The sequence below is a fragment of the Oncorhynchus mykiss genome, chromosome 6 (genome assembly GCF_057628025.1).
Source record: "Oncorhynchus mykiss isolate SJ-2025 chromosome 6, ASM5762802v1, whole genome shotgun sequence".
Lineage (NCBI taxonomy): Eukaryota > Metazoa > Chordata > Actinopteri > Salmoniformes > Salmonidae > Oncorhynchus > Oncorhynchus mykiss.
The window spans coordinates 75861695-75881653 of NC_143027.1; the positions used below are offsets into that span (position 1 = coordinate 75861695).

The 19959-nt window shown below is 42.4% G+C and overlaps 1 protein-coding gene across 1 annotated transcript; it reads right to left on the bottom strand.

Moving 5' to 3' along the window:
* Nucleotides 1-4753: 4753 nt before the first annotated feature.
* Nucleotides 4754-19429, bottom strand: sall1a (spalt-like transcription factor 1a). Its single transcript, XM_036980980.2, has 3 exons — nucleotides 18363-19429; nucleotides 7733-11478; nucleotides 4754-6417 (listed from the first exon to the last, which is right to left on the bottom strand). The coding sequence occupies exons 1-3, from the start codon at nucleotides 18433-18435 to the stop codon at nucleotides 5977-5979; spliced, it is 4260 nt and encodes a 1419-aa protein (XP_036836875.2). The 5' UTR covers nucleotides 18436-19429; the 3' UTR covers nucleotides 4754-5976.
* Nucleotides 19430-19959: the final 530 nt, after the last annotated feature.

The following is a 19959-nucleotide window of genomic DNA, read 5'->3' on the forward strand; positions in this document are numbered from 1 at the left end:
CAGCCTTATAAAACTACCTGGCTTGAAAGACACAAACCCAGGCAGCACATTTTTAAGAATTAGCATCACAAAGAAGTTAAATGTCTCTCTTTGCAATAAACCCCTCCTTAAACGGCCCTGCAATTTCACTGGTGATGATAAACAGGGGGGAGAAAGACAACAGAGGCCTTGTGGGGAAGACAAGCCCTTACTGTACATTACAGCCATTAGCATCCCTGAAGGATCCTTTTGGATGGACGATGGGGAAACAGAGCATTGTGGTGGCTGTGCTATGCATGAGTGGCTTATTAAAGAATACCCAAAGAGCCTCCCAGTCCCTCCTCTCCTCCAGTCTGGTCTGACTAACCCGGTCTTCCTGCCCTCCCCAAGAGGACCCCACATTAGTGCTCCCACCTGTTTGTCTGGGGACTCCCCGGACACAATAGGTCATGAAATGCAATCTCTCTTTCTCACCACACAAAAGGAAAGAGAGCGGATGAACTGCAAGCTAAATGACCTTCACGTTTGGATAGTCCCCAGAATCGCACTACCATTAAAATAAACCATGCAAATACTATCTTTTGCAGCTACATGAGACCAAAGAGGATTACTTAAATGTAGAACAAACACGAAGGGTAAATGAAAAGTGTTAGAACTGGGTGGATAGTGGATATTTCCTTGTGAGTGTAACACAGGGCAAAGAAATCCTGCTTAATGTTTGTACTCACTATCTGGAAGTCTTGTCTCCCAACCAGCTGTGTACACGCTGTAGACTGTCACTGTTTTTTCCACAGGAAACCAAATCCATGAGAACCATCAGAGGAGAAGAGGGGGAGACATACTGGAGCTGAAGAGAAGAGAGGGGGAGACATGCTGGAGCTGAAGAGGAGAAGAGAGGGGGAGACATACTGGAGCTGAAGAGGAGAAGAGAGGGGGAGACATACTGGAGCTGAAGAGGAGAAGAGAGGGGGAGACATACTGGAGCTGAAGAGGAGAAGAGAGGGTGAGATTCACTGGAGCTGAAGAGGAGAAGAGAGCGGGAGGCATTCTGGAGCTGAAGAGGAGAAGAGAGGGGGAGACATACTGGAGCTGAAGAGGAGAAGAGAGGGGGAGACATACTGGAGCTGAAGAGGAGAAGAGAGGGGGAGACATACTGGAGCTGAAGAGGAGAAGAGAGGGGGAGATATACTGGAGCTGAAGAGGAGAAGAGAGGGGGAGGCATTCTGGAGCTGAAGAGGAGAAGAGAGGGGGAGACATACTGGAGCTGAAGAGGAGAAGAGAAGAGATTTGAAAGCATACTCTAATGAGCTGATAGTCATAGAGAATATGAACATTTTTATTTTATTTTATTCACGAATCTGTTCACTCAATGATGAGTATGATTTACAATGAATTTTTAAAGTGTGTATTACATATGATAAAAAAGTCCTGAAACTTGACACTCACTTGAGAGTCACTCTAGGAAGCTCCTTTTAGAGGCCCTTAGCTGCAGGCCTGTCACCTGGCTGGTATTGATTGACAGGTGTAGGCTGCGGTGCAAGTGTGGCTCGGTGGTCCTGTGTCTTGGGGCCGTGGAGTGTGGCTCAGCGTGGCTCACCATTGTTCTCAGCGGGTCTTAGATCACCCAGAGTCAGGCCAGAGACTCAGTGGGGAGTCCAGGCTCCACACCATACCAGGCTCTCCACACCACCAGGCCCCAGGCTACAGTTTGTATCGACTCGGCAGGCCTGACAGCCCAGGACGGGACAGTGAAGAAGGGGGGCTTTCGAGTACACAGGTCTGTGGAGCATAATCCACATTTCACTGGGAGGTTGGGTATGCAAGGTACACTGCATGAGTTCAAGTCCATAAAATATGTCTGATGGATTATAGAATTAAATAAGTGTTTGCTCCCTTGCTGTTGATTCTTTCATAACTAAAATTGCAAAAACAAAAAAGGATAGCAAATGACAAGTTATACATTTGCTAATTATAGAGCACAGACTTTACTGTAGAGACACTAAAACTAAAAGGACAGTAAAGTTACTTTGCTAATGTGTCCCATCCTCCCCTTCAGACATTACCACCTTAAACCAGTTAAGTCCATTAGACAACAACACTAAAACAGCATGTTATAAAGGCTGCAAAACAAACATCAATACCCGTAGTGGTGGAAACGAGACAGATCTACATCACTTATAAGAACGTTATGGAAGATGCACATGTGCATGAGTGTGAATTAAAAAGTGTGTATTCATCTTATTCTATAACACTGGATGGTGGCATGGAGACACACTCCAAAAGCCTGTCTGTCAGAGAGCCACATGGGCAGACTAGGGGCAGCCCCACTCAGCCTGTGGAGATTGTGTTTCACCATGTTTCACCCCAGTCTTCCTGTGGTGCTGTGTTGTGAAGCAGAAAGCCACTACTGGGAGGCACAGTGGAAGAGATCAATTCTACACATTCCTGCCACCTGAGATTCAAGTGTTTCTGTAATGCTGCACAGCTCAATCAATACTTAACCAAACCTAGTAGGGCTGTTGCCTGCTGCACGCCTGGGGAAAAAGGCCCTCCTCCACCACACATCACTAGGACCACTCACTGAGGGTTTGTTACACAACTAAAAGCATGTAACTATTTCAATATTTCTCCTCATTGCATCCTTTTTCTCTCCTTTGACCACACAAGGGGAGCTGCTCCTTATGCTTATCCCACCATTTTCCATTCTCCTAAATCCCTGGCCGGGCTCTTGAGTTAAGGCTGGGTTATTTTTTATGATTATGTAATTAGCAATCATTGATGGTTTGCTCCCTAGTATCTGGGCTCTCAAGCCTCTCTGAAGATTTGATCTTTCTTTAAATAGCTGAATTAAAACGATATATACATTAAAAGGAGATATTCCTGAAAAAAAAAATCCATCCACTATTAAATGCATTTGAAAATTGAATCTATGATATTTAATTAAGAATTATGAATTATTTAATATGGTTGAAATAAACAAATTAAACAAACAAATTGTTCTCTTTGTCATGGCAATTTTACCATTATTATTATTGCTATTATTATTATTAGTTCATTATAGTTTATTAAATTCACTATTATAGATTGTTTAATATGGTGCTTCTGGATGGAGATTGAACCAACTATAGTTATAGTATAAAATAATTTATGAAATTCGTGTTAATAAATCTAAAGAAAAACTTTTTTCCTGCATAGTTTTAAGGTTACAAACGAAATATTAACTTCCATTCTACATCAAAGTGTATGGAGCTAAATCTACGACGGATTAAATGGACATATCAGGTATCATTAGTCAAACTATAATCATAAATTGCTATATCAATAAATGTCACATTTAAAAGACAAAAAAATCCGATATTATCCTACACTTAATTTTTCTTGTTTTCTTTTCACAAACCAAATCACGGAATACCGAGATCAGAGCACATTTGTATAATTTTGAGTCAATAAACAGAGGAAGGAGTCAGCTATTCCGACTCTGTAATAAAATAATCCGGAAGTTGATGCACTGTACAAACAACGCTCTATCAGGGGACCAGATGTGACTGTCAAAGGGAAAAAAGGCACGGGGGGCGGGGATCTCATCATCCGTCCCGCACCGGGCTCTCTGCAAGGATCATTTAGCGTCGAGATCTTGTAAATATTGGGGAATTTAGCCAGCTATAAAATCCCGAAGAGGAGGGGCGAGGGAGAGAGGATGCGGATCTCAAATGAACAGGTCCTGTATTGCAGGATGTGCAATGGTGTGTTAAATTAAATGCAGCTGTTGAAAAGCAAAAGGGGAAATATGCTTCTAATGTCATCAGTCGTTCCATCAACTGTTCACGTGGTCTTTCTGGCGATATGTCCCCTGCTCTAGTTTTGTGAGGCGTTACACAGAATTAACAATGCAGCCTGTTTTAGCACACTAGCTCAAAACAAAAGTTAATATTTTCTATCATCAAATATTCAAATACTACGCGCTGTGACACATGGTACGCCTAAATTGGCTAATTTAGCGACAGTTTTAGAATGTTGTTGTTCACTTTCACTTTGATGTAATTTATCAGGCCTATTCTGGCCATCAAGAATATAATGATTAATTATTTTTAATTTCGAACGAAACGTGGGCTGCAATCTGCATAGGCATAGGCCAATTCTTCCCATTCACTTCGTATCTAATTTCACTCTGGTGAAAATGTAAAATGAGCGACAGAGAGAGTTACCCTGGCCTAGACAGTGACGATGAGTCTTCTAAATCCATCACATCAAGCCTATGAAAGACAGGGGGTTTCGGACCGGTCGATTCTTTAATTAAAGATTCAAAGGGCTGACAACAGCAGGAATGATTAACTAAGAAATGTGACTTCTGCTATCGCATACATTTTTATGACCGAACAACACAACCCTGGTGTCCTCATTGATTACGTCTACATCCGAACTCAGATTGTTTGACACAATCATGCAAATCACTTTTAAATTACTTTAGAAAGAATAGGCTGCTTCACAACAAGTGCCAGTCGAAAATGAGAGGGGAGATAAATTAATTGACCATTGACAAGTGTTATAGATCCATGATACAGTATTATTTCATAAGTGCATGTATGCCTATTTAAACTCACATTTAAAAGTTCAATCCACACAAAAAAATATATATGTTCCTTCAAATAACATGTGAAGACCACATTTCAAAAGTGAAAACCCTCCAATTATTCCAAACCCCCATTATCTCCAATCATAAAGCATACAAAACAGAAAGAAACAAAAGAGAATGAAGAGACACAAACACTCATAGTTTTCTTTTGGAAAACGGATGTATTTGAATAATAGAGTAAAGAATGACAGTATCTTAGTTGTTAGTAGGTATTAAAGTGTAGAGAAACTGGACCCATAAAGATCTTCCAACTTTCCAAGAAAGTGCATGTAACAGTCCGAAGGTTGTCAAACCTAATATATATTTATATTTATAAAAACACTATCATTTGTCCCCTAGCCAAGATGGACTTTGTTTTATGAGCTTTATATGTACATTTTGTTGTGATGGAATTTCTAGTTCTCACGTCTCACATTATTTACATAGACGTCAACACATATGTTGCACTTGATGCCAATGAGGATGCTGAGGACATAGCAGCAATGTGAAAATCCAGCAGATGACCTATAGGAGAATCCCACCCACATGATTGGCTCTCTTCTCAGTTCAAACCCGGAAGCGAACCTCTCTGAATGCATCATCTCCTCTAACAACACAACTGTTTTGTGTTAAACTTTACACCAAAAAGCAACACAAAAAAAAGATCAAGAAGAAAAAAATGGAACTATGGAAGAAAGAAAAAAAGTACAATACATAGAATAAAATTAATGAACAAAACAGGTTAGGCCTACTGTAACTCTAAATAAACACTTGAAATGCTTGAATGCTTGCATTTTCCTTAAATAAAAGATCAACAGCGGTTGATAAGGAAATGACTACAGTGTAATCATAGTCCCTTGCCTGAAGTCTCAATGATTTTTTTCAAGGGGGAACGTTAATACACATCTGTTAGACCATCTAGAGTAGATCAGTGTACATTATTTACAGCCATTCTGTTTCACTTATTACAGATCTAATGCATTACATGAACATCAACAGTTGTGTTAAAGCTATATACTACAGACAAAAATAACTTAATGCCAAGGTAAAGATATGCTAAAGTTTCAACAGCTCACTTTCAGCTCATACCCATTCTGGCTGTAGAACAGAAAAAAACTAACTGTTAATGCTTCCACTTGGTTCCGAGCAAGGTTATAATCACTAATAAATAAGCTCCTTAAAACTATAACATGTTGTACATTGTACAAAAAGGCAAGTTCTCTTCACACTCATGTTGGTAATGTTTCAAAGGCAAGCCAAAGCCAAGTCATTCTTTGTCTTTGCCTTGTTCTCTTTCTCTTTTCTCTCACAATGTGTGTGTGTGTGTGTGTGTGTGTGTGTGTGTGTGTGTGTGTGTGTGTGTACATATGAGAGGGAAAAAGTATCTAGTTGGTGGCAATCTCTTTGTTGTCCTCCATGAAACGTGTGAATCGGAAGTGGGTCCCGTTCTCGGCGTTGGCCATTTTCTCCAGGCCAGCCAGAGCGGCACTGGTTTCTGTACTGTGCAGCTTCTCCAGGTTGCCTGTGAGGCCACCCACGGGCGAGCTGCCCCCGTTCCCCATGCTCCCCGACAGAGACGGCAGGCCTCCGTTCTGGATGACAGAGATCTCGTTGGTCTTCATGGCCAGGCCGTTGGAGAAGGCTGCAGCATACTGGTTCCAGAAGCTAGCCGGGTCTCCGTTGCCCACCCTAGACACCATGTCCTTCTGGAAGATCTCTGGGAACTTGACAGGGTTGGTGCCCAGGAAGGCCATAGAGCCGTCTACAGAGAGCCGGCGGCCGCGTCTGGCAGGGGCGCTGTTCCACATGTGTGTGCCCATATGAACCTGGAGAGAGAAACATATACAGAGAGAGAGAAAGGACGCAAATTATAAATATTTCAAACTTGGCCACGACAAAGGCACATCGTAACAGATGATGCTGTGGGAAAAAAATAAAACAGAAAGTTAGTATTAAAAGAGTTCAGCACCCTGGGTGCAGCAGGAGGATTGGTGCAGTGAGCTGTGAACGGCATGGGGACGTGGGCATGGTGTAACCATTTTATTATGGCTAGGATGAAATACTGCATTTAATCTGAAACCTTCATTCAAACGTCTCATGAGGGAGACCCTTGTGCTTTGGTTCAAATTGCAGTGCCCACTCTCATTGCCCTGGCCAGTATTACATCTGATGTTTACCCCTGCTATGCCCTTTCCCAACGAGGACAATGTCTTTTTCTTTCTTTTCTTTTGATCCTGAAAGGATGACTGTTACAGATAATTAATGTTATTATTTTTAAATCAATGTAGAAACATGGAGGTACACAACTGATTGTGTTGACTAGTGTGTTTTTCATAATTTATAGCAAGTGATATTTTAAAATACATTGTTAGATGTGTGCTCTAGATAACACATTTTACAATATCACTTGCTAGAAATTACACATTATTTTAATAAAAACACACTACAAAAACATAGCATAGGCAAAATGTGAAATCGTGCTACAAATAATAAGGGTATTGTTTTTTTTTTATATCAACAAGGGTGTAAACTATAACTGGTGCTGATTACCTGGTAATTGCAATCTGGTTATACATTTAACAATGCTTCCTAAATATTACGCCTCTCTACGTTTCGCCCCTTTGATTTCTCACAGTTGAGTGGTGTGATCACATTTGGCCCTTCATTTCCTGTTTATCTCTTAGGGGTCTCTTAGGGGCCTTTTCCTACTGATCAAAGGGAAACTCTGGGATTTTCAAGGGGTAAACTCTGGAAAACTGAGGATGGTTGCCTCTGGTTACTGTAGTTAATGTTGTTAACTGAACCATTCCCAGCTGTGCTCTGCTGATCACATTCTCAGGTTTCTACCCAATAATCATATTAATGGGGTGATTCAACCTTTCCGCTGAGCTGGTTCTTTCATCAATTATAGAACATTACTGCCTCCGAATGGCACTGACATAACACACTTCAATTTGTTGCTCAAAGTTATGGACCAAAATTCTGGTGATTTTTATACTCCTCCTATAGATATTCATGAATAAATATGTGGACATTTTCCAATTCCATTCATAATGTTTTTAAATATACAATTGCCCTGAGATATTGAATATGTGTGTATTTTAAACATTGCATTCATAATGTTTATAATCTTACAATTACCTTGAGATTTCCTTTGGTGGTGAAAGCCCGACCACAGATGTGGCAGGCGAAGGGCTTCTCCCCAGTGTGGGTCCTCTCATGTATCTGCAGAGCGCTGGAGGAGGAGAAGGTCTTCCCACAAGTGTTGCAGTAGTGCTGCTTGGGTGTCCGGCGTGGAGGGGCAGAGGCCGAGAGCACTGGGGATGTAGAGGCCGAGGTGGTCACCAGGCCATGGGGCATGTTGCTGGGCATGTCCTTATGGTGATCTCGGTCCTGGTGGTCCCTGTGGTGATCCCTGTGGTGGTCCCTGTGGTGGTCCCTGTGGTGGTCCTGGTGGTGGTGGAGGCCATGGAGGAAGCCGTTGACCTCTGATTTGATCATGGAGGACAGGGAGTTCACAGAGAGGAGGGAGGGGGTCGGACTGGAGGAGAGGCTGGTGTTAGAGGGTTCGAAGAGCTGCGAGGGCAAGTCCCTCATCTGGTGGGTGAGCATGTGCTGCTTCAGGTTGCCCTTGGTCGAGAAGCCCCGGTTACAGGCTGTGCAAATGAACGGTCTCTCTTTGGTATGGCTTCGGTAGTGGATGTCCAAGGCACTCTGACATGCAAACGTCTTCCCACAGATGTCACAGGCCGTGTTCTTGAACGTGCCACGCTCACGGAATGGGAAGAGCATGCCCAGTGGGTCTTTAGACGGGTTGCAGGATGTCAGGTCCAGAGCCCCGATGCTAGAAGGGTGATGCTGCATGAGGCTGGCACTGATGTGATCCAGGGACATAGCCCTCTGGTGCCTCTCCTGTCTCTCCTGCCTCTCCTGTCTTTCCTCCAAGCTGGGGGATTTACGTTGATGTTGGGGGTGCCCATTGGTGGGGGATGGGGGCTGCATGGAAGAGGTAGATTCTGACACTGCTGGACTCCCGGCACTCGGGCTCTCGATGTCCCCACCTAGGGATGAGGAGTCGTTAGTAAGGCAGTCCCCTTCCATTGAACCCCCGTTCCCCATGGCCTTCATTCTACTGGCCTGTAGCTCCTCTACCAGCCTCTGGTGGGGGTTATGGTGGTTGTGATGCTGATTGTCATGGTGGCTGTTAAGCTGATTGTTATGGTGATTGTTGTGGTGGATTCTATAGTCAATATCATGGTGGGTATTGTGGTAGGCATTCTGATGGGCATGATGGTTTTTCTCCTGCCCGTCCTGGACGACCATCTCGGGGTGAGAGGGGGAATTGCACAGGCTGTCTTGGGAGGCGTCAGCTGACTTAGGGGTGTCTGGGACGCTGCTGTCAGGGCCATCTTCCATCCCTTCTACTCCTTCCATCCCCTCCATATCATCATCAGAGAAGTTGTCCAGGTCATCGAAGTTCTCATCGAAGTTCCTCTCATCGAAGGAGCCTGTGTCGGAGCCCATGGACTCAGGGTAGCTGTCTGGCAGTGGGGTGTTTGGGATCTGCCCTCCCATGTGCATGCGGATGTGCTGCTGCAGGACCACCGCATTGGTGAACTTCTTCTGACAGATGGGGCAGGAGTGATGGACCTTGAGTGGAGGCATGGCCCGGTGGACGGTGTAGTGGGTCTTCAGATTCCCTTTGGTGGTGAAGGCTCTGCCACACACTTTACACTTGAAGGGCCTCTCTCCAGTGTGAGTACGGTAGTGCATTTTCAGAGCGCTCTGACAGCTGAGCACACGGTGGCAGATGACACACTCATTGGGGTCCGTCAACTTCCTGTCGATGTTCTCCACCAGCTGCTGCAGCTTGGAGGTCTCCGACCCCTGGAGCGGGTCCAAGAGGCCCCCGAACGGGAACTTAGCCTTGAACTGCTCAGACATGAGGGGCATAAGAGGGTTGGTCATCATAGGTGGGCTGTTGGAGGTTGTGTATTCTGTGTTGCGCTCAGACTCAGAGCTCACGCTCGCCATGAAGCTCGACGAGTGACTGCCCTCTTCAGTTTTCCCGTTTGATGTAGGCAGGGCCGCAGCTTCTTCAGACAACCCGTCGTTGCTTTTCATTGATGGCTCAGCAGCGTCACGACCGGAGTCAGTCTTTGTCGAAATGGGAGGGCTGGTTATGGCTACCGAATGATCCTCTTTTTTAATGAATGGCGGCAGGCTGGGCATGGTTGGTGGGAGCAGCATGCCCACTGATGAGGTCAGAGTGGAGAGAACAGGCTTGCTATCCAGCCAGCTGGTCACAGGCTTCTCTGGAGGCATTGACATACCATATGGAATGCCGGTGCTCGTTGGAATATTGTCTAAATGCTCAGGGACAGGGTATGGATTCATCTGAACATGTGGATACTTCTCTTTGTGACGCTGGAAGTGGACCTTCAAGTTACCGCGGGTGGAGAAGCGATTGCCACAGATGTTACACTTGTACGGCCTCTCACCTGTGTGAGATCGCAGGTGGATCTGCAAGGCACTGTCACTCCCAAACACCTTGGCACAAAATCTGCACTTATGCTTGAAGAACGTCTCCTCTGAGCTGCTCTTGGGTTCAAATGAAGTTGGTGACTTGCCTTTCCTCTGGGCCAGCGCAGCCAGAGAGTTGAGGTCCTCCACTGTGGTGCCAATACTGGGCAGGGAGCTGGAAAACAGGTGGTTTCCAGATTTGGGCTGAGGTAGATGTGGATTAGTTACAGGGTTCAACAGGCTACCTATCCCAAAGGCTGGCATGGATGACTTAGTGTGTGATGGGTTACTGAGCTGAGAGTGGAGGTTGCTGCTGATCGCATGTATTGGCCTCTTGTCAGAGGACGATTGGACGTTGTTGACTGTGGACGGTCCCAGTGAGCTGATGCTCTGAGATGATTCACCGCTGCTGGGATTGTTGCTCTGAGGTAGCTGCGCCTTTTCAGCCAGCTGCTTCAGGCTGCTGATGCTGGCAGACTGGCTGGCCAGGCTCTGTGCTAAGCCCGCAGCTGCAGCCAGCTGCTGTGAGAGATGGGAGCTGAGCGTGGTCAGTGGGTTGGCTGACGGCCCCAACGAGCCTCCTGGTGTTGAGATGCTGGGGGGCACCTGCATTTCAGGGGACTGGGAGGCCAGTAGCAGGATCTGGTGACGGATCTGTTCAATGAGCTGCAGCTGGTGGATCTGTTGCTGCTGCAGGCCCAGGAGTTGCTCCATCAGGGCCGGCACTGCCACCCTGGGGCCCCCGGGCCCAGACCCAGAGGAGCGCTGCGTCTCCTGGGTGAACTGGGCCACAGCCACTTTGGTGCTCTGCAGGTTTTCGATGATGACGTTGCTGTTGATCATAGAGATGCTCCCCAGGTCAGTCAGGTTGCCGAGCGGAGGTAGCTGAGGGGCAGAGACGATTGAGGTGCCCGGTGCTGGTCCAGAGCTCTTCCTGCTGGAACTGTGGCCATTTCCCTCACCTGTGTTCATGTTGATGTTACTGCCTCCCTCCATGTGGCTGCTGCCTCCATCATTGTCGTGGCCAGGATGAACGTTGATTTCGGAAACGTCGACGTCCATGGATTCTTCTTTGTCAAGAGCGTTATGCTCCAAAAGGCCACTGCACTGCGCTTGATCAGTGTTATTAACCATGTCATTCATCTGCTCATCAGGATTATGTGGAGGGGAGCCAGGCGAGAAGCTTCCGGAAGGAGAGGCAGGATTCTCATTCACTATCAGAACTAATTGATTCTTAGTGCAATTCTTCTGGTGTTGTTCAAGATCTGATAGTTCAAAGAACTCAGCACAACATCTGCTACAGACATGGGCATCTGACTCCTTGCAGGGGGGGTCTTCCTCCGAGCAGGGCTCTTCTGTGTCCCCTGAAAAACACAGGAGGGGGAAACAGAGGATTAGTGATTAGAAATGTTTTGCAGCTGAAGAGGCAGCTTTATCTATTCAAATTATTTTGTTGTTCATCTTAAATTAATCAGTTTTACACTTATCTGCTTGATACGTTCACAAAAAACAACCATCAAAAAAGCAGCAGTAAACCAAAAAAAGAGTGAAAAAGACCCCTTTTAATGTGGTGGCTCTGAGAAACAGGATAAGAAAAGAATGGAAATCAATAATAAGTGATCTTTGAAGATGTACATCTGGTTTCATCAAGCCAACCATCTTTTAAGTAATCATTTCTATAGATAATCCATCAACATATAAAATACTATGAAGTGAGGACATTGGGGCTTAATGACATTTCATAGAGAAGCATTGATTTCCAATATTTCATACTCCTCAATGTCTACATGTCCACTGAGCGCAAATCAACCATTTGAAGGACTTATTAGACTTTCAATTTGCTGTCAACTTTGCTCATTTTCAACTCGACTACAGGCATCTTGGACAGGTTATCCCTGTCACTAAGCTAATTTGTATCCAGTCAGGCTGCAATCGGAATCTGACAGCCACAATAAACAGCACTTTGGACTCCAGATTGTTCTCTCTAGCCACTCGGACACTCAACAAAGACAGTGCAAAATTATATATGCCATTATTGGACTGATATCACTAAGAATTATACATTTTTTTTAAACTAAAATATCTGTACTGTTTACATAACACCTGTTTTTATAAATATGTTGTGTATATTTAATAAATGACATAAAATAAAATAAATAAAACACATTATAGTACCTAACATAAAATGAAGAGTAAACCATAACGTATAAAACTTTGTATAACATTTGTAGTGATTTAAATGTGTAAGTATCACAGTGCTGTATATATATATATATACTTTATAGGGAAAAATAAAACTAAAACATAACTACAAATGGCTCAATAAAATTTGTCAAGAACTATGAGTGGAGCTGCTGTCATATATATTAGAATGAACGGCTTGCTGCCCAAAACCAAGCAACTGGCCACAGCAGTTTAAGCAACAGGCAATTCAATACCAGCCAATAAGAATACGCAAAATGAATAATTGTATTTTAAATGTGCATAGAAACTGGTCTTGGTTATGCAATTTCCATTCAACAAACACAGGGGTCAGTGTGAAAAGAACAAAAGGCGAGTCAACACCCCTGTGCCACTGCTGTGCTCCAGACTTTCCTCATTCTATCTTCTTTTTGTCAAACCCAAATCTCAATGTTTAACATACAAGTTGATTTACAAATTGCAATTCTCTATGAATCCCTTTCATTGTGGGCCCCGGCGATCTACATTTTCATCACGGGTGGAAAGGGAGGGTTAATTTGAAAATGAAACCCAGAGAGAGAGAGAGAGAGAGAGAGAGAGAGAGAGAGAGAGAGAGAGAGAACGAGAGAGAGATGAGTGCGGCCCTGCCCCACTGAGACAGGATGGCTTCCCATTGTTCACACAGCATGGGAGCGGCGGGCTTGTCGGCCTGGCCTGGCCTGGCCTGCTCATCTTGGCCAACTCAAAGCAGATCCTATTTAATTCAGGGATTATCTCCCTCAATGTTTCTCTGCTCTGGGACATCAGATAACGCAAAGTTGCCATGACAGTAAAACCCAGACTCACACCACTCTAACCATGCAAAAGGAGGAAAGACTTGCTCCAACTTTAATGGTAACTTTTTAATATCAACCATGCAGCCTCCCCTGAAAGCGTCAGTAATGAAAAATGTGTTTGATTTACCTCGTGGGAAGGAAGAGTAGCTTTGTTTGGTATTGGTTGACCATGTGAACAAATGAAATGGATTTTATGTGAGAGGAAATACATCAATTTACACAATGTCCTGAATACACTGCTGTAGGAAACACTAATGTAGCTAAACAAAAATGGGAGAAAACTATCCAAAGTCAACTAAATGAAAGCGCTTGAACCGCCCTTCAAGAACTTACCTAGAGGTTATAGGAGCAAACTTTTACAAAAGTACAAAAATGCACTATAAAAGCAAAAATGTAAACATCAAGTTCATAGTGTTTATTCTTATTCTCTTACTAGATTAAAGTGCACTGGAGTGTAGTGATGACACACATGTTGAAGCCGCAAGCTACTATTTCCATATATCAAAAATATATATTTTTAAAGGATTTAAGATTCCATACATCCAAAGGTTTGTTTAAACTGTCCAATGTAATCTGTATGAAAACACTAAGAACAAGTGACTAGCTCAAGTTTCTTCAGAGGCCTGTGGATAACTTATTTAGTTAGGCAGTCAGTAATAACTATCTTTCAATGTAACATTCTCTCATTCCTCAAGTGAATGGAAACTGGACATTGTGGATTGTATCACATTGTGGATTCTATCTAAACATGATCATGTTTAGCGACCAAAATAACTATATCCAAAACCACAGAGAAAAATAAAACAAAGAGCATATGCCCAAATGTAACTCAACTTCTCATAACATTCACTGAAACCACAATATATATGTCCCTAATAATATCGTACTTGTAACAGGCTAGGATTTGACCGATCAAAGGGGTAAATTCACTTTCTAAATCTCAAAGTGTGTTACTCTCACCCCACCCCCTTCCTTCGTAAATACTCAGTGATTGTAAAGCAAATAGTGGTCAAATTAAAACAATCAAATTATTCCATCTCAAATGTGCTCTTTCACAAGAAGCTATTTCCATACCACCACCTTGACTATTAAGAAGGTAAAGCATCTCAGAAGCATGGAGTATTTGAAAGTAAATCTATAATCATGTACTGACATGTAATCATGTCTGTTTACATAAGTAGACACTTAAAAAGAGATGGTATTTTGTTAATCTGATGTCTTTATGAATAAAAAAACAAATACTATGAAAATAATGCCAACAAATGCGCAGCCTAAATGAGAACAGCCACAATGCACACAACACCCAAATGTCTACAGCAACAGTGCATACATTAGTCAATGTTTAAAAAATAGCTTGACGATTATCTCTGAATAGAAATAATGCATTACTCTGTATAAAAACGGTGTCCTAAAACAGCTAAATCTCATCATCATCATGCTACAAGGAGTCACCAGAGCACAGGCCTTCAGGGAGGCAGAAGAGACACACGCCAAAACAGAGAGCCTCTGATACAAAGGACAGAAGAGAATAAATAATAAGTGATATAGAGATGTGGATTAGTAGAAAAGATGGCAGAGTAGCTTTTTGAGAGTTCCTACGTTACTTTGTAGGGACGCTGGCTTCAAGCCTCTTGACACTTGTGAATTCAGTAGAGTGTCTGATGCCTGATGTCTGATGCCTGCCTGAGCTAACCCACCTCCTCTCCAGCCCTCACACTGCTGGCCTCACTGGAAACATCCCAGTGAACACTAGATGGGGTTCCACTATAGCTGCCGTTTCCCGGATGGACAAGCCCCAGCCTTAGCAGCTCTGCCCTGGTGACATGATTAAAGCTTAAAGGGGAGGAGAAGGGAGAAAAGCAAGCAAGTCCTTCAGCCGGGATACATCTCAGCCTTCCACTATATAAACATTGGCAAAATGACAAGTAACTGAATCCCTGTTGTTTGCGGGGTACAACAGTGCGAAGGGCTGAGGACCGCCCTGCCGATCTCCCTCTGGGGGGGCTACTCTTGCAGGGTGGAAGTGGATGGCGGTCACATTGATAAGACCCCCCCCCCCCCCATCACAAATAGAGGACAGAGTCCCTGCTAGGCCCCTGTGGCTCTGATCAGCGGGGTCAATGACGAGGTACAGGAGAACACACTGCAGCCTGAACTCTCATCAACTTCACACAGGGAGACACAGGGGGACCCTGGCAAAGGTTAAAACAGCTGAACATCCCACCCGAGAACTCTCTCTCTCTCGGAGGGACGAGATGAGAGACAGACAGCCTTGACTCTCAGCCTCATACACTAACTATCCAGCGGCAAAATGCCCTCAGCATCTCCTTAAAATGTACTGGGAATGTTAGCCTCCCTCTTTTTATTTTGCATACAGAGACTCTTGAGGAGTTTCCAGTTCCACACAAACAGGAGATCTCTCAGTCATGAGCACACATTCTAGAATTATCAACCCATTACCAGAAATGCAAGTATTCCATGTCCCTAACCCATAATTACAGGTATTGCATTTTCAGCTTGTTTAATGCATGATGCAGTTGGGTTATTTATTGTGAAACTCAGTAGGCACCAGTCTGCTGACAGAGAATGACTAAAGTTACTATTCACTACTTTATTACATTTTAGGGGAAATGCAGCAGTCAAGGAAAAACAAGTATGATTCTAGGTATAGACTATGTTTTGCATTGATCCTTAGTTCCAAACAAATCATGCAACCTTAGGTAGAAGTAAATGCTTCTTATGCTAGGTTTAAGTTGGGTGAAACAGAGCTTTATTTCCAGCTAGCATTTTGTAAAGGATACTGCAAACAACATAGCTGTACATACACAGAAAGAGCTTAAAACATAATTAGTTATATATGAAAAATAAGTCAAACTAAATTGACTGTCTCAAGGAAAATATATTTCCATACAACTCTTCAGAAGGAAAATACATAGACAATCAATGTGTATGGAAAATCAGCCATATAGGGTCAGTTAAAGAGCCTCTAGAGTTTCCTTTCTGTAGGCTATGTCATGGCAAACACTTCTAATAAACAGATATTAATAGTAAGAATAGTAATACTAGTGTAATATGGGCTACTATAGAGCAGTAACTACAAACAAGTCAAATGTAATCTGTATCAGAGATAGGAGTTTATGATTTCCTTTGGAAGTACCAGTGCAATGACAATATAGTCTGCAAAAAGACAGAGCCTAATCTAACTTTCATATAAACTAATGAATAGAGAAAGCGCAACATTAAAATCTACTATACATGTGAGACTTTTAAAATACATCCACAATTCTAAAATGTTAGATCGAAACTACCGTCGTTTCACTATGAACATTCAACCATTTTGAAAAAAATAATATTTCAGTAAATTGTACGAAATATAAAATATACACATTTGAATAATCTGGAAATTGTTTGATATTTTTAAGATAGTGAAACTTAAACTTTGCCGCATCAAACTACCTTACAAACACTATAGGGTGAAAGTTATGGCTATGGGTGTTGTAGGCCTATAGAAAATACTACCATAACCTGGTTTTCACAGCAGGTCTAAAGCACATCTTTAGCTAAATAAAATTAAAGCCCAGCTTGTTGTAAGTCTCGTTGGAAAACATAATTTTATCAAATGTATCATTATAAGAGGAAATGTGACTGTTGGGTGGACTTAACAGAGATGGTCAGCTGGTCACTCCGGAGTCGTAGAAACTCGCAAGGGTGACAAAGCGTTCCAAAAGCAACCAAGGTAGTTGCATAATAAAATTCATTCAATCACTGTCGCCATCTTTTTGATGGTCTCAACCACAACTTGACATATTCTTTATACAAACTCATTTTCATGACGTGAGGTAATTTGGTGCTGAGATTTTGTTAAAGTAAATTAACATAAATTCTTTACATATTTTTGACAAATTTAGTGATACGTTAACTTGTTTATCTCGTAAAATAACAGGCCTCTGTCCCTCACTATTTATTTATCGCTCTTTATCTCTCAGTGTGTGTGTGTTTGTGTGTATGTGAGAGAGAGAGAAAAGGGGGAGGGGAGGGGGCGAAAGAGAATATGAAGCAGTATGTCATCTATACTAACTTCACCTTTGAAATATCTTGAAAATTATGGTTAAGGAATATACACAAGGGAAATGTGGGAAGTAAACAAAAAGTGTGCATGCGGCTAAGCATAAAACTATTATAATGTATTAACATGAAATAATGATATACATAATAACTATAAGGCCAGTATAGCTTCAGTGTTCTGTTGCATCGTGCACCACATTGAGATTGTGGTTGAAAAGTCATATAATTTGTAAACGAATGATTACCATCCACAATTAAGACCACAACATGTCCACAAACTGAAAATCGATAAGGTATTAATTGTAAGCAAATAATGTTTATATTTTCTTATCATTTGATTTGAATCAAGCCAAGGCTTGGCTGTGAAATACCGATTTTGTAGACTAGGCTATGTACATGATAGTCAGAAACAGTAGAAACTTTAGGCGAGTATGAAAATTATTATTTATATAATATATAGGCCGAATACCCAAAATACATTTCAGAAAATACTGGTTATTTCTACGCACCAGTACTTGTCCGTGTATAGAGTAGGTTAAGCAACGATTGGAGTGAAACTAAGTCGACTACAAAAGCAGAAACTTAAACGAGCCTTTCGCTGCAGCAACTTTGCTTGCAGCAGCAATAGAGGAAACTTGTTTCAAAGTGTGTAAGTCAAAAATGTTGATTAAAAAATCAATCTTTGTAGCCTACCACACAAAGTGTTCTAAAAAGTGAATTCTAAAAGTGTAGGCTACATAGAAGCCTATGTCGAGGTAAAAGTAGGCTAAGCAGCCTAATAACAAGACTATAACGCATTCACTTTTAAATGGTTATATTTTGTAACAAAGTTTTATTCTAAAGTTATATGAACAACAAAACGCAATAATATGATATTTTCAAGAATAAAAGTATTTGACTGTGTCTTAGAGCGATATATAGAAAAGGCACGGGCCATAGTTTGATCATAAAGTAGATGGCCTATACACATAGCAAATGTCTAGTTATCATAAAATGATTGAGACAGTAAATTGCATGGATTCATAAAAAAATAAAAAAAATCTAACTTCGAAAAGGGGGAAGACGTCCTATCCAAAAAGAAACAATCCTAAAATGACAAAAACATCTGAAAAGCAGATAATAAAAGATAGTAGTGTGGATAACAGCGATCCATTGCCAGAACTTACCATTGTGCTCGGATAAAGCCAGATGAGGGTCCGATTGGAAATGTTGCGGCTTTGCTTGTTTCCTCCGCGACATGCTGGCTCACACATCAGCCAAGAAAGAATAAAAAATTACTAAAAAATCTGCTCAAAATTACGAAAATCGAGTCCATCCACCGCGCATGTGTCCTGTTATGATTATCAATAATGCTTTGCGATTAATCATTCGGGGGTTCCTTGAAAGGCTATTGGCACCTCGCCAGCCCCCTATTCAAATTAAGTCTCTTTAATCAATTAGGTCCTGATTTGCTGGGGACTCTTGTCTCTCTCTCAGCTCCCACCCAATGAGTTGATCCGTGTGGAAGAAAAGGCTGGGTTTTCCAACTCCTTTTAGATACAGTTTAACCCTTCTTAGCAACCAGCTGGTAGCTACGTAAAGCTTATCTTGGCTACTAGTGGAATGTCAGAGTCTTCAGTCCATTCGCTGAACGGTATCTTTCCTATTGACTAAGCAGCGATCAAACCAAGCAGAGTTAGGTCAATTTGAACTGACGAGACGCTCACGTTGAAACCTCCGTGATCTCACATACAAATACTTTCCACAACTCTGGTCGCTGTTGCTGTGCATATCCTCCTTTCAGATTTGCATTGAGGTCGCTGTAATTCAGATCTTGTATGTTGAAACACTGATACCTAATCGTTGGTTAGTGGTGCCTCAATGCAGCGAGGAAAACGTAGATCGACTATAGGAGTCTCGTGCGTAATGACACTGTAGGTGTCTTGGAAGTCCAGGATATGTATCGAATATCCCAATCAGATTCATTTGATTATCGCCGAACGGGGTTAGTAACACGTTTTCATCACACACCGCATTCCGCGAACAAACAAACTTTAAGGGCCCATGTAGGACTGTGAGAAATGTGGAGCCCGGCCCACCTATGATGTGATTGGTCACTGGGCTACTCTATCATAAGCCGTTGGAGGTGCAATCTCTCGCTCACCTCTCTCTCTCTCTCTCTTTCGCTCTCTCTCATATGCATGGTTCGCAAGCGTGTGTGTGTGTGTGTGTCTGTGAGCGTGAGCGAGTGACTGACCAGTAGAGGGAACAGTAAAGAGTGTATGATTCTGTTTCGAAGGCATGGACATGTTTGTATTGTTTATAGATGTTTACTATACATAGGCTACTTCAGCACATCATGCATACATTTCACGAACTTGCGCGTCATTGAAACATTGAGTTGTTTTCATTTCATACGTTGATTGGACTGTTTAGCGAAACTCGCTACAATCAGCGTCTTGTCCAAATTGTAGCCTGCAGTAGCCCAGCATGTCACGGGTAGCCTATGTATGTTTATTTTGCTGTACGTCAAGTTTATATTTTCATCAGTTCTGTAACAAAAATGAGAGCCTTATTGCGCAGTTGGTATGCAAGACAAAAGCAGTTGCTATTCAATAAGTGGATTTAAAGAGAATAATAACAGTAGAATAATATACATTTAAAACTATAGAGGTTACACTGAATATACGTTCATCTTTGCTCCAAACACAACGATAATTGTATACTTTTTCAACATAGAGAACTAATAAGTGTTGATTAATATAATTTAATTGTAACCCATTG